The following is a 14,596-nucleotide window of genomic DNA, read 5'->3' on the forward strand; positions in this document are numbered from 1 at the left end:
GTCTAGTTTATGTGAATTGTTTATAAATGTTACTTTTTCTGTCTATTCGTATATTCTGTTTTAAACCAACATGACGCTTCTAATTTCGTTGCATTCAATTCAAGTATCCTATATACTCTACATAATAATATAATAAATTGTTTACGCGAGAAACTTTTGGCGAAATTGCTATTGTTTATTTGTACTAGTACTTATTTGTACTTTATTTACTAGTCATGCAGCAATATTTGCGTGTTTTTAATAGGCCTACATTAAGAATCATAGATTGTAAAAGTTCTCAAAACATGACAACAATTGTCGATTGTCAATTTAATCCTCCATTGTGTTTCTAAGTTAGATAGCAATTAAAAAAAAATACTTTTGTAAAGTAAACTGTCTTCCAGAGCGCGCTATCATTTAGACCAATCACAGACGTCTGTGGTTACGTCATAAAGCGCTAAAAAAATCATACAATAGACGGTGGCCAGTCAGATTTTCAATTTGTTTGCCAGGTACCAATTCTTGTTATAAATGTGTGTACATTTTAATTGTTAAGATGCAACGATTTTCAGTCAAACAAAGCGCCTCCTTCAGGAGGAAAAGTGTGTGTTGTGTAGCAGCATTCACCGCCCAATGAGCTCAACCCACTGCTGAGGGTGCGAGAGGAGCGCGTGCTGTTCATCTTCAGTAGAGCTCGAGTCTAGTGATCATACTGACGGACTCATCTAACTCAATGGATTACAAACTCACAATTATTTAGTTAACAATAACACAACCGATCTTTATACCACATCATATTCTGATGAGCTTCCAATACTTAACAAATGACATATGAACTGTTTCGTTACATCGCTACAAGTGAAATGATTTGTGCATTTAATATTGACAACGCAAAATAGATTCGGAGTTATTTTTTCACCTGCTTTTGATGCTTGAAACTGCTTTTAAAACAATGGACTTGGTTTACTGTAAAGTCCTGCTTATCATGACTCTCCTGAGCGTTTTCCAGGTAAGAATCATTATTTTATAAACAAAACAAGTTCTCATATGTTTGTCATAAAGCCACATGAGAGGTTGGATGCTTTATTTCTTACAGGTTCGTAGTAACACGGTTTCCCCAACCAAACATCCAGGTAAAATATTACTTTCTTTATTCAAGTTTTCTATTTTAGAATTTGTAGAATTCTTTTTTAAAATTCAACCAAACTATTATTAGTTCTGTTTAGTCAATATACATAAACAATGTATATATATTGTACAATGTAACACGGGTTTAATTCTATGTATTTATTAATTTTATATTGTTTCTATTTTTATATATTCTTTCATCATGAATTGGATTAAGTGTGTTGTCGCAGAATATGTACTGTAAATCCTAAAAGTAGCCTATACTTATTTCGGTATTCGTCTTGTAGAGTAAATATATAAACAATAATCATCCTTTGGAAAAATATGCAATTGGCCGAAAATGGGCTTTAAATTGTTTTTGTTTTTATATCTTTCTCATGTTTATGTTCTAAACCAGTGAAGACGACAGACGGAAATTTAGTTTAGTAGACTAACGATCGGTCTCGTAAAGTTTTGTTCACTGTCAACAAATGTAGACCAACACCCTCTTTCCTTCATTTACACAAAATCTGCTTTAAATCATCAATTTATTGAGCATGAAAATAACAGATTAGACTGAATAACGAAAACAAACAAACCTTTCCTGTGAGATCTAATATCAAATGTGCATGAACACCTTTCATGTTGATCACTCACGTTGGCTTTGGAGATTAATGTAATGATCCAAATGGCTGATGGACAATAATGTGGAGTATTAAGCTTTTAAATTATAATTGTTATTCTGAATATGAGTCGAAAGTGAACGATTATTCCTATAACTAAATGGAAAGTTACGAAACGTAGTTATTAAAATTATAATAATAACAAATTAATAATATAATCTTAACAAAAGTTTGATAGTTAATCCATATTACAGCAGCGAAGAATGGAAACTGATCGCACTGTATTGTAATTTCAATGAACAGATGGACTCACACCATAACGCTTTGTATTTGTGTGTATGGTGATTTTTGTGTGTGTTGTGAACCAGGCCTAGAGGTGTTGGCGACCGCTTCACACTACTGGCCTCTGGATTCAGTGGAGGGGATCCATGGTCTATTGGACCAGATTGGGAACAGAACAGGTCATGTTAATGGGACTAACATAAGTATGTGAATATGCTGTTGTGTCACACCTGCTTTTCTTTCTTTCTTTCTTTCTTTCTTTCCTCCTTATTTTCCTCCTTTCCTTCTTTCTTTCTTTCTTTCTTTCTTTCTTCCACAGCTGTCTAACATTCTTTCAAGCTCACGTCTTTCTTAGCTGCACAGATCTGTGTTGCCTTTCAGCTGTCCTCGGTTCTTGAAATGGAGCGATTTTCTAACTTGGAATTACTCACAAGATTCAGTGACATTTAAGGGTGTTAAGAGTAAATCGCTCTCTTCCAGTGATTTACCGGTCCACTTTTGTCTAAATGTGTGTGTGTACACTATCCCACGATGCAACGCTATTCAAATAGCTGTGCGATGCCCAGTTTATGTGTTCAAAATACTGTAAGTGAATAAAAAGTGCATGTTAGAGAATCATCCGCACATCATTTCATTGCTGGAGTGTATTCCCACTATGAGTACAGTATGGCAATTGTTCTGGCTAATTCAGAACAAATGGAGAGCTGAGAGAAATTCTCGGGGCCTCTTAGACATTACACATCTGTGGTCAGCTCACCATTTCCCCACGTGTCGAGCAGAGAGATGATTTATCACGCTTGTGCGAGTGTGTTTGTGCATGAAAATCATCTATTCGTCACAACAGTTGAATCATTTTGTCCACCGTGCTTGTCCTTGTCTCATGTCTCTGTGCTCACACTGTATATGTCCTGTATCCCAATCACCTGTTTTGTGTTCTTTCCCTCTCACTTTCTGTGTTGTTTCCACGTTCTCTCCATCACAGCTCTCAGAATCCACAACCACACTGTCCTGACTACCCATAATTCCTCTTCTGTGTATACCAATGACTCCGCCTACACTAACTTTTCCGCCACAGTAGGTGAGGCTCTCCTACATGTTCACTGCATGCTATTACTGAACGTTTGTTAGGACCCAAAGGGATGTACTCAAGCTAGGGCATCGTAGAATGATGATAGATCAGTCTGGTTTGTATATGGGGTCCAAGCGCCTGTCGTTTTTGTATATCAAAAGGACGTCATCAGGAGAAGAAATAAACAAAACCTTGTATTACAGTTTACATTAGGCTAACTGAAGCATGTACTGTTTAGTTACATTTAGTTTGGGACTCTTTTTTTGTTGTATTTGAGGCTTTGGAGGAACACAAAAAAAGATATTTTGAGAAATGTCTCTGTGGTTTTGTGTCCGTGCGATGGAAGTCAATGAGGTCCAGTGTTGTTTGGTAACCAACGTTCTTCTAAATATCTTCTTTTGTGTTCTGGATGGAAAAAATCATTTCGGTTTATACAAACACATTACTGTTCTTCATGAAATCATGCCGATACCTCAAATCTCACTGCATAGATGGATGTTCAGACCTTACTTCTGTATATCTCCTACTCCATAAATACATTTTCCTAAGCCTCTCTAAACTCCTTTACACTTGCTTCACACTTCTGTCTTTCTGACGTTGAACACGCTTTTACACCATCATTTCATCTCTCAATCCATCCATTCATGAGGTGGGACGGTGCTACGGCCCCCACTGTGATCCACAGATCCTGAGCTTCTAAATCTAATAAAGGAGGATTTATTACAGTCATAGCAGAGGAACAACTTGCCATTGACAAAACTCAGACCGTCTTGACTCATCGGTAGTTGATTTATTCAGATGGGAGCGTTTCGCTTCCTCAGTTTGTCAGTTTGTTGACTTAGGTGAAGGCTGTGCAGCGCACACATGTTTTTAAAATATGGGTCTGGGTGAAATGTTGGGATTTCCCCTATAAAGTATCTGGTCAGTGTTACATGAACAAACGGCAAAATAAATAACCGTCGTTCATTTAGGCCATTACTGGTTATTCAGTCGTACCTAATCGTTCCAGGTCTTGTTTTAGAAGAAAGTGATTATTTCAAGATTGATATAATTGAGTAATGTGCATGAGGGGATTATGCATTGCATTTATTTAATGTCATTTTAGTAATTGATTTCAAGTGTAATAATGTTGTGGGTCACTATCTCATGTCATCGTGTAGATATCGTAGAAGGAATGGTGAATAAAGGCATTTATCTGAACGGGGATAAAGGGGCCACCTTTCTTCAGTTTGGGAACTATAAGGATTCGTGTATTAGTGATCCTACACTGTGTGGACCTGAAGGTAAGTTTTTATGATCACAATTACATGAATTCAAAGATGAATATATAACCATTGAAAATAATATCCTAATATTCACTATAATAAAAATAAGTCACCGTAATATAATATAATGTCATATATAAAAGAAAGTAATAGTAGGGACTGTAAAGTGATGTAAAACTACAACCAACAAAAAAGCGATTCAAAATTAAAAATCCTAATCAATTAATTTAATAAAAATGGACACAGTATAGACTGACGGTTCATATATATTTTAATTGATTTTATGGTAATACAAGATACTAAAATTGTCACATGCAAATACTGTATATCAGCTTACATCAATCTTTTTGTGCATGAAAGCTGATATCATCTGTTATTCATCTAGTATTGTATCAGTCGACATTCATTTCATCACAATTACACAGAATACATTTTATTCATATTCAGGGCTTGACCAAAGCACGTGATATTGTTTGTAATGAATTGGCTTGGATCTAATAACAAACCTTTTTGTTTAAAGTTATATATCAGTCGATATTGGAATAAGCACATGGTGTTTGGTATTTGTCAAAGGATTATTGAAGTCAGATTTTAATTTTAATGGAAGTTCTTTAAAACGCCCTGCTTTATTCAATGTGTTGAGGTCATTTTAAATTAAAAAGAAAGACAGTGCAGATTGTACTGAATTGTGTCACAGCCCGCAAGAATCTGGTTGACACTTAACATAAAATTTTGGTAGTTTTAACGTTTTAACATTTTAAAATGAGAGTCACAATAACACAGCCTCTCGTTGCCTCCTTACACTGTAATGCAATTCGTTGGTCTAAATAAGAGAAAAGACTATATGTAAAAATTGAATTTGAAAAGAATGACATTTTTGAAAAATGAATTGGACAGATAGCCAAATTTTTTATTTTATCATTTTGTAGTTTACGCAGTGAAAATGTTATAATGAATTATTTTGCCGGCTAATTGTGGTATCTTGGTTGCAGAATGATGTCATCAAAACTCTAGAATTTTTTGGAGCATGTCAAGACTTTTGGAATGTGTATATATTCGAAATCTGAATTTTGTCTTTGTTTTGAAGAACACTAGTTAATCGATAACCATCTTAGATCAATAACGGCTAAGATTCTTGTACTTAAAGCCACAGAACATCAGTTTGGGTTTCACAGGGACATTATATATTAGTATTGGTGCGTCACTGTCTGTTACTTTGCTATGGACTAGATTTTTGTTTTTAACCTTTGGTATTTTTCTCTTTATATCACATTCAGATATACACACACAGGAATAGCAATGCTAAACATGAAAATTATTATATCTATGATTATATAAGAAAAATATATAATTGTTATTTATGATATTTTTAAACAGACCTTCAAACTGTTGTTTTAAAGTTATATGGTTAATTTTGGTAAAACACGAAAGCTTAACATGACTGTTTGTCCTGAACAGGAATCACCTTCTCCTTCTTCTGGAAAAACCACGAGGTAGAGTCTCGCTTTGCCATCGCATCCGGTGGTAAAGTTGTGTCAAGTGGTTTCTCCGTCTATTCCAATCCTCACGGAGGATACGTGGAGTTTTACACAAGAGGTGACTCCAGGACATGGAAAGCACATATCAAACTCCCAGGTATTTGTTTTGAGTTTGCACGTGTGTGTTCATGTGTGTTGCTGCCAGTTCAGGATGTAGAAAGTGTAGAATTTAAATGGTTTGCCTTATCTCTAAAGCCAAAAAAGATTTCCCATGCTCTCCAATTTACGCACACATGGACTCGTTTTGAAATACATTCGGGTTTGGAATTACATTTGTGATCTGACCATAAATATTTTGAATATGTAATTATCTGCATAATTATATTGATTTCATCCAGATGTCTGAAAGTGCTTGGGTCAAAAGACTTCAGTGTAAACTTTGCCATTGGACTAGTGATGAGTGGTTTAAGTTTGTTTCTGACTTTGACAAGAAAGAAAAATGTGATTGAAAAGTAGCTACAGTCAAGTCATTCAACTTTCCAAGAAATCAATCATCTCTCTTTCATCCAAGCTAAAGTTTTTCTCAACCATTTTGGGGAATGACATCATTCCCGGAGTATATTTATGTCTTAAGGATCCTTGTTTTTGTAACCATCAGAATATCTGCTCTCTATGGATGAAGGTTGTTGTCAAGTGTACTCTATTTGTTAAATTATTAAAAAGACATCACGTATGACATCAGCTATGAAGTCTAACAAAACAAAAAAAACATTTCTGCCATTGTCCATCATCATCTTTTACCAGTTTGTGTGTTCCTGAGAATCAAACCCATGACCTGGATATTGCTATCAATTGAGCGACAGGAAATCTCTTGGCTTCATTGTAACCTAAATAAATCCATTCCACATGCTGTTTACACATCTCCATTTCTTTTCATTTTAAACTCATGTCTAACGCACCCATGGGTAAACCTGGAAGTAATATTCCAAACAGTCAAAACATGGAAATCCAAGTTAAATTTGTTTGAAATTTCATTTGGATCTTTTATGCAGGGCCCTACTGGACGCACGTGCTCTTCACCTGGACCCAAATGGACGGCTTGATGGTGTACATTAATGGGACCTTCAGCATAGGAGACCCCACAGGAAATGTTTCTTATAATTATGGCGACCCCAACTCCGACCTGGTCATCGGCACGAGAAATACTGGAAGTTACGGTCACTACGCAACAGGTGCTTTCGATGAGTTTGTGATTTGGGAGAGGGCGCTATCTCCTCTGGACATCTTGCTTTACTACAAAGCTGCCATTGGTAAGTTATCTTGTGACTCCACATTAAGCGATTTATGTCATTTTCTCAAACAACGTTTGCTTGGTGTATCCGTGTGCTTTCAACTGGTTGTCAGTCATTGTCAGGGCTTCTGAAAAGAGCTGCATTTGGCCTTTGGTTTCTTGACAGATCTTAGCTTATTTGGAATATTTGTTATAAATGGTACACCTGTCTATTTATGAAGTTATAGTACAGTGGACCCGAAAAGACATTTCAGCCACACTTAAAGAAATAGGTTACCCATGTTACTTCTTCTTCATTTACTCATCCTCGAGTTGTTCCAAACTTGATGAAGAATGCTTGTAGCCAAACAGTTCTTGGCCACCATTGACTACTATAGTAGGAACAATTACTTTATACATTTCTTTGTTCTGTTGAACACAAAAGAAGAGATTTTGAAGAATGTAAGACCATTCTGGGGCACTTTTGACCACCATTGTAATTTTTCCCACTATGGAAGTCAATGGTGCCCAATAACTGTTTGGTTACAAGAATTCTTCCAAATATATTCATATGTGTTCATCAGAACAAAGACATCTATACAGATTCAAACAGTTCAAGCGTGAGTAAATGATGACAGAATTTGTGTTTGTGGGTGAACTTTCCCTTCAGAACTGTATAAAGCAAGTGCCATCTGCAAACAAATATTGCTTCGCATTTCTCATAGCTAAATTGTCTTTGGCATTTTTGCAATGACTTTAACTAGTTGTTGTCAAGGTCATTTTAGTGGATTTATTATGTCTGTTCTCGCAGAAGTCTACAACAGAACCACCACATGTGCACTTCATCAAATTTAATTTGTTCAATTACATTTGACAACCATGTCTATTGTCCAAATATCCTTTGTGTTACGTTTTGATTACTTAATAAGCTATTGTTTTATACTTTAAAAACTATCATGTGTCTTTTTGTGAAATGTAAGTCATTTTTCTTTCATGAAATGTTTTTGTATTTTTTTATTTGCTATAATGACATTAATTTTCAGGTGTGGCTTACATGTGTCTAGACATTTTTTAGGGCCACTGTAGATGTTTGATGACGCACATAAGTTATTGGTTTGGATGTGCTGAAATGCCATTGATGGCTGAATGTTGGTTTTCGTAACATGCTGCTTGACTGTACGGATATGAAACATCTGTGATGCTGACGATTTGCTATACTACTATTATCGCTGGAGTTATTGCGGTCCTTGAGGGTTATTGCAGAGAGGAAGAAAAATTTTGAGACAATTTCCTAAGGAGACGCTGCTCCACATTCCACCGGTTCTCAATTGGAGCACAGTGAAACACACTATTGAAATACCACATCATAATATCAGAGTTCATACTGGAGTGTGTGTCCTTAGGGACAGTTTTGTTGACCAGTGAACGTATCTTTTCTTTACATATATGTGCTAATGGACTGGCGTTTACTTAAGCGGCCTTGTTTTGTTTTAAACATCAAATGTGATTTAATGAAAAATCTGTCGTAATTTGGTCACTTGTAATTCTTTGGAACAAAAATTTTGAAATATTTGAAGAATCTCTTCAGGTCTTTGGTTAGTAGTTAATATTTCTGGTAACACTTTCCTTGAAGCATGTATGTAATGCATTATAAAAGTAGTTTTGAAGTGTTGTAATGCACCCTTTAATGCATTGTAATGTCTTATTAATAATTGTCATTACAGTTAAAACATTATAACACTTTGCAATTCATTGTTACACTTCACATTTTAAATTGGTTATACTTCTTCACAACTACATATAATGTCTAACAACACCCATTTTGAAGAACTATAATCCATTTTACCCTTTAATAACTCTTTATAATGCATTATACATACATGCTTCAAGGAAAGTGTTACCATATTTCTTGCAACAGTATAGTTTATTGTCATCATGTTTCTCAAACTTAAAAAATGTAGTCCCATCGGCTGTTGTGTGCTATATTTTAGCCAAAAATGATATATTTAACTAATTCTCCAATGGTAAGGCTGAAACGTGCATTTCGCTGCCAATATCACTTACTACACGCGAAAGAAAAACTGATTGTGTTATTGCATCAATAGTGTTGCCATTTTTTACATGGTAGCAGACACGGTCCAGACTGTGAGCTCGACTCAGAATTTAGCACGCTTGGAAAGTCGTACACGCTCCATTTACGGTGTTTGACATGCACTATGAACTATCCTTGTATGGAAAGAGCTGCGTAAAGTTCCAAAATGTCTTTTTTTAATGGGAAAAATATCATCATGACAGTTTGGAACTGAATGAGAGTGAGTAAATAATGCCAGCACTTTCATTTTGAGATGAACTGTTCCTTTAAGAGCAAACAAGATGTCTTCAGTGTGATGGCAATAAGACAGATACATATTTAAGATCCAATGAGGCTGCTAATGGTTTGCGTAAGTCTCCACCGGTTGAGAGAATACATGTGCCGGTTTCGTTGCTTGCTCTTGATAAAGTTTTCATCTGTAACGGAGACCAGACACCACAAAAAGATTGGAGCCATGACTTTCGAAAGACCTTCCAAAACTAATACAGTAAAATTAAACGTTTTAGGTGGAATTGTGAATGGATCAAGAGCTGTTACTCTTCATGCAGTATTGAAAGTTTTGCACATAGAAAAATGACTAATCGTGTTTTTGATTTATAACGTGACCTTCTCACTTAGCTTGTTTTGGTTTGGTCATCGCCATTCTGTCAGCGTCCATACTGGTTACCCACTAAATATTTTGTTGGTTGTTACAACTGTTTTCTGTTAAATGAAAGTAACAATGGACACAATTTTGTGTTTTATAAATCCAGAATTTAATAGGAAAGTTCCCCCCCCCAATTTTTTTTTATTTCAAACCTGTATGACTTTCTTTCTTCTGCAGGACACAAAAGAAGATATTTTGAAGAATGTTGGTAACCGAAAAATAGCGATACCCATTGACTTGGTTTTGTGTTAATAAAATAGAAGTAAAAGGGGACCACCATTGTTTCCATTCTTAAAAATGTCTTTTTTGTGTGTCCTGTGGAAGAAAGAAGGCCAAACAGGTTTGAAATGTCAAGAGGGTTAATACATGATGACAGCATTTTCATTTTTGCGTGAACTATCACTTTTAATCTTATAAAACTTATTCCATATTGCCTAAAGTTAAATGGACTGGAATGATTTAGGGCCACTTTTGGCACTGCAGACGGGCTATTGGCTACCACATTGGCAAGTGTAGAATATACCCCCTAACTGTGCAGATTGATTGTTTGCCACCTTTAAAGAAAAGAGCATTTGTTATTGATAAAAACACAACGTGCAGTTGTCGAAGAAGTGAAAATCTACTGTTGTTTTGCACACGTCCAGATGTAATAAACTCTAATGAGGGACATAGTACAGAGTCATTAGAGAGCTTCTATGCCAGGGGCTCTATAAACCAACCTTGCTGCAATTGACATCTGCATACAGGGTTAGGTATCTCATGTGTTTCCAACAGGTGTGAAGTATTTGTTGTGTATGAGAGAACGTAACAGAGAGAGAAAATTTGCTCATGAGTGATGCTTTAGATGGTGTGAGTTTGGCGTTGTTTTTTATGTGTTATCACACAGCTCTTTGGAATACTTGATTTTGATTGGTCAGTCTCTGGTCAAATTTTTGTGTGCTGACATAATGCATAAACTGTATTGACCGTAGCCCCGGTAACTGATTCCCTACATGTGCACGTAAATACGCTAGTTTTATATCTTTCTTGCATAATAAATCAATTTCAACTCAAATAAATATTTCATTTGAATTTTTTATTTGCTGAGTTACTGTGTAAAACAGAATAATGTGCTGTCAACCGGTCATTACGGCAAAATTAACCTTTTCAGAAAAAAACAAGGAAGAGTTTATTTTTCAACAATGACCGGTTGACTGTACATAACCCCCTGCTTATAAAATTCTTTCTTTGTTTTTTATTTTCATTGTTGTTTAGATATTATTTGGGAAATATACGATAATCATCCTTATCATCTGTTTCACCATGATACTTAATTCTAAACCTGATTTTTACTGAACGTTTTAAAATGAACATGTCCATTCCTACAAATATTTTAGTTTTACAGTATTTCCTCTGTTTTTGTTACTACAGGAGAGAAAGTGATGTCCACCTTCCCGACCGATGCCTCCATCAAAGTCAGCACTGGAACAGATTCTATGGTACATTTTTTCAGATCTGATGTCACTCATGTAACTAAAACCGAGTCTACGGGTCTACAACACTTCACTGAAGACTGACTAAAAACAACTGCATGATGAATTAGTCTGAATTCCAGGATTATCTAAGAGATTACTCTCAGTAGGTCTTTCCCAATAAACGTGAACAGAAAAGGGGAGAATTTCAGAGATATTTCGTTTGACCTGCTTCTCTCTCTCTGCCCCTTAAAAGCTAAGAAAGATTATGAATTTGTCAGTGTCTTCTTTGTTTTGTGGGTCTGATTAGATGCCTTCATTGAAATGACCACAAATACAAGTACAGTCATCCGTGTTCCAGTCTGGTTGGACTAACTGGAATGGCTATTTTATACAGTATTGGATTTGTGAGTTGCCATCTTGAACATTTATTAGAGCTGCAACCTGTCACTTTTGCCTCTTTATCCCCTTCTCTGATTAAAATGTGAAATTGCCGGTTAGTACTGGAATAAAGTCAAATAACGTCAAACTGACATTTCCTGTTAAATCCAATGCGTCAGCTCAACTTGGAAATACTTATTTTAAGTTCACTGTTGAGAATTGTGATAAGATAAGGTTTTTGTGTGCTTGCACTTGTACATGTACTATTTTTTTTTAAAACATGTATAACCAACACAATCTCACGAAAAACTGAACTATTTCACGATGTGTCTTATTTTGGCTTATCAGTGTTAATTTGTATGTTCTAATTCGTACACTTTAGTATGATTTGCTTTCACGCCAGTGACGTTATGTTTAGGGGCGGGGTTAGGGGGTTATGTTTTTTGTACGAATCACAATATACGAATTCATACGAATTAGCGACTTCGTAAAATAGTTAAAAAATCTTGTGAGATCAGGTTGATAAAATGTACGGATTGCAGCTTTAACTTTTTTATTTCTTGTGAGTTAGCTCTTCAAGGCTCAGTAGAGAAAATTGAGAATTCATGTTTTATTTAAGTATGTACTTTGAACAACAGAAATGAAACATTTTTGACATAGATAGAGACAGAGATAGAGTTATAGTAGGTGTTTTAGGTTGGCATTGTAATTTGGTTTTAGAAGAAGTTCATGACAAATGTTTGACGTTGAATGTGCGACTTTCGATTCCCAACTCTCCCACTGACATTGTTGAGATCTCTTCTAAACCTCGCGAGGTAAATGACTAGATCACACGAAACTAAATCGAACCCTATTATATCCAAGGCCGTCTAGAATCAACAAATGCTGTTTCAGATGACCATTGTCGGACTGCAAAGCAAAAGAAATCTTAACAGCATATGTGTGAAGCAGTGCCTGTGAAGTTTATTGGTTGTATATTTAACACACTTCTAAATGCTTCGTCAAAAGCAGCTTGTTATGGCACGATGAAGCTGCATTAAATGACTTTGAATGTTCAAATATGATTTCGACTCATGATACTCGTAAACAAAGCATGCGACGCTGCATGTTTATTTGGCAGGTTATGTAGTAACGTTGAGTTACATCATCGTTCGGCCCTGGACTCACTGGAAACGCAGGTTCTGAGAAAAGGGGGATGAGAGCAGTGCACTCAGAGCGTTGACTTCATTTGGATGGTAGTAAATTACGTCGGGTTTTCAAGAGATTAAAGAATTCTCTAAAGACTCTCAGCGGTGTCGCGCACACCTCCTCTCGCAGGCTTTTAAACTGTCTGCTCTGATTTGTTTCACGAGCGAGAATGAAGTAAAGAAAAGGTACACCGACACACACTTCACAGTATATAGACTCACACACTCTTGGATGACGAGGTGTTATGAAGTCTACACAGACCGGGCCCTGGGACCGTCCATGTGCGCACACGCCCTTGGCAGACGGACCAGAGCCCAGCAGGAAATGAGGTGGAGGCCGAAGCTGTAAACACAAACAAATTGACATCTTTTGGAACTATTGTTGCCTCTGGATTCTGAGGAAATGGAAAGAAATCGCAGATTGAATGCTCACGCATGCGACGCCGCTGCTTTTTATTGAGTAAAGAGGTCAGGTGCTGCAGGGGTTGGAGGAAAGTTTTGTTGTTTGGTTGTTGTTTGGAGCTTACGAGACTCAACTGAGCTAATTATTCTTTTAGATGTTTCTCCCATAAAAAATAAACACAAACTAGACTATTGTTGACATGCAAGTACTGTAAGAGTATAAAGTTTTAAGGATCGGAACATTTGCTTGAGACCTCTGCAAAGATCAACAATTGTTGAGTGGTATTCATTTAATGCAGTTGATATACTATCAAATATTAATATGCACTATCATTCATATAAATTATATATAAAATCATGTGTTATATTATAACCAAACACAGACTGGAAGTTAACTACGGGCCTGGCGTGTGCGTCCGATGGAACCGTGTTTAACAGGACAAACAAATTATTCTAGAACATCTTTTGAATTTCACTTCTAAACCATACAGAGCCATTACATATGATGTCAGGTGTCTTCATGGATTGCTGTTAATACCTTATATTTTGATTTGTGTGTATTTGTGTGTGTTTACAGAGAACCACTGAAAGGTCTCATCCTGTCTCCACAAACCTGGTAGACAAAGTTCACGACCCCATGCGACTGGATGCATCAGATTTTCTACAGTCTCTGTCTTTTATTCTACCAAACAAGACAATACCTCAAGATACAGCCAACAATCTCACACAGGTAGATTGAACACGTGTTCATTTGAACAAACACACCCAGATACATCTCATAACAATCTTTTATTTTGCTTCGTGTGTTTCAGTCGTTACTAAAGAGCGTGGATGAGGTCATAACCTCTTCAGATTGGAAAGAAAACGATGAGGTATTTTATGCAGACATATTATATTGATCATATGGCTGGTGTCCTTGTGAAACCTTGTATCTCCATTTTTTGTGATTTTATTTTTAAATCATTATTTATTAGACGTCACGAGGTTTTGTAAACGTCTAATTAATAAAATTTATCAAATGCTTTGGTAAACTTTGAGGACAGTATTTAATCATTGAAAAAAGTAAATGTTTTTTCCATTTCCTAAAAAACAGCAAATTTGGACATCTGAGGTTTCAGAAGGACACCCAGGATATATATACATATATACAGTATATATATAAATAATATAATCAATTAATATAATACCACTTAACGTCATTTTTTGCTTTTATCGTGGGGAAATTCTACAGGATGGTTTGAATCATAGTTAAGTGTGTTATAATCATGATCAAATTAGCCAAAGTATTTGCTAAACTAACACGCAAAGGGATGAAGGCTGATCCAATTATGTGGGTGGACAATCCATCTGATGTTTGTTTGTGA

The 14,596-nt window shown here is 35.9% G+C and overlaps 1 protein-coding gene across 3 annotated transcripts in view; it reads left to right on the forward strand.

Annotated features, from left to right (window-relative positions):
- Positions 1-456: 456 nt before the first annotated feature.
- The window catches only part of adgrd1 (adhesion G protein-coupled receptor D1), a 45,178-nt gene continuing 31,038 nt past the window's right edge, over positions 457-14,596 (forward strand). The window contains exons 1-10 of one of the 3 annotated variants that reach the window (XM_056773216.1): positions 457-988; positions 1,076-1,112; positions 2,078-2,194; positions 2,974-3,069; positions 4,221-4,343; positions 5,784-5,960; positions 6,856-7,113; positions 11,222-11,289; positions 13,810-13,962; positions 14,045-14,104. In XM_056773216.1, coding sequence (XP_056629194.1) covers positions 908-988; positions 1,076-1,112; positions 2,078-2,194; positions 2,974-3,069; positions 4,221-4,343; positions 5,784-5,960; positions 6,856-7,113; positions 11,222-11,289; positions 13,810-13,962; positions 14,045-14,104 — 1,170 coding nt within the window. In that variant the 5' untranslated portion in view covers positions 457-907. The remainder of the gene's footprint in view (positions 989-1,075; positions 1,113-2,077; positions 2,195-2,973; positions 3,070-4,220; positions 4,344-5,783; positions 5,961-6,855; positions 7,114-11,221; positions 11,290-13,809; positions 13,963-14,044; positions 14,105-14,596) is intronic. The other 2 variants (XM_056773217.1, XM_056773218.1) reach the window with 2 other exon arrangements.

This window comes from Triplophysa dalaica, chromosome 18, assembly GCF_015846415.1.
Source record: "Triplophysa dalaica isolate WHDGS20190420 chromosome 18, ASM1584641v1, whole genome shotgun sequence".
NCBI classification, from domain to species: domain Eukaryota; kingdom Metazoa; phylum Chordata; class Actinopteri; order Cypriniformes; family Nemacheilidae; genus Triplophysa; species Triplophysa dalaica.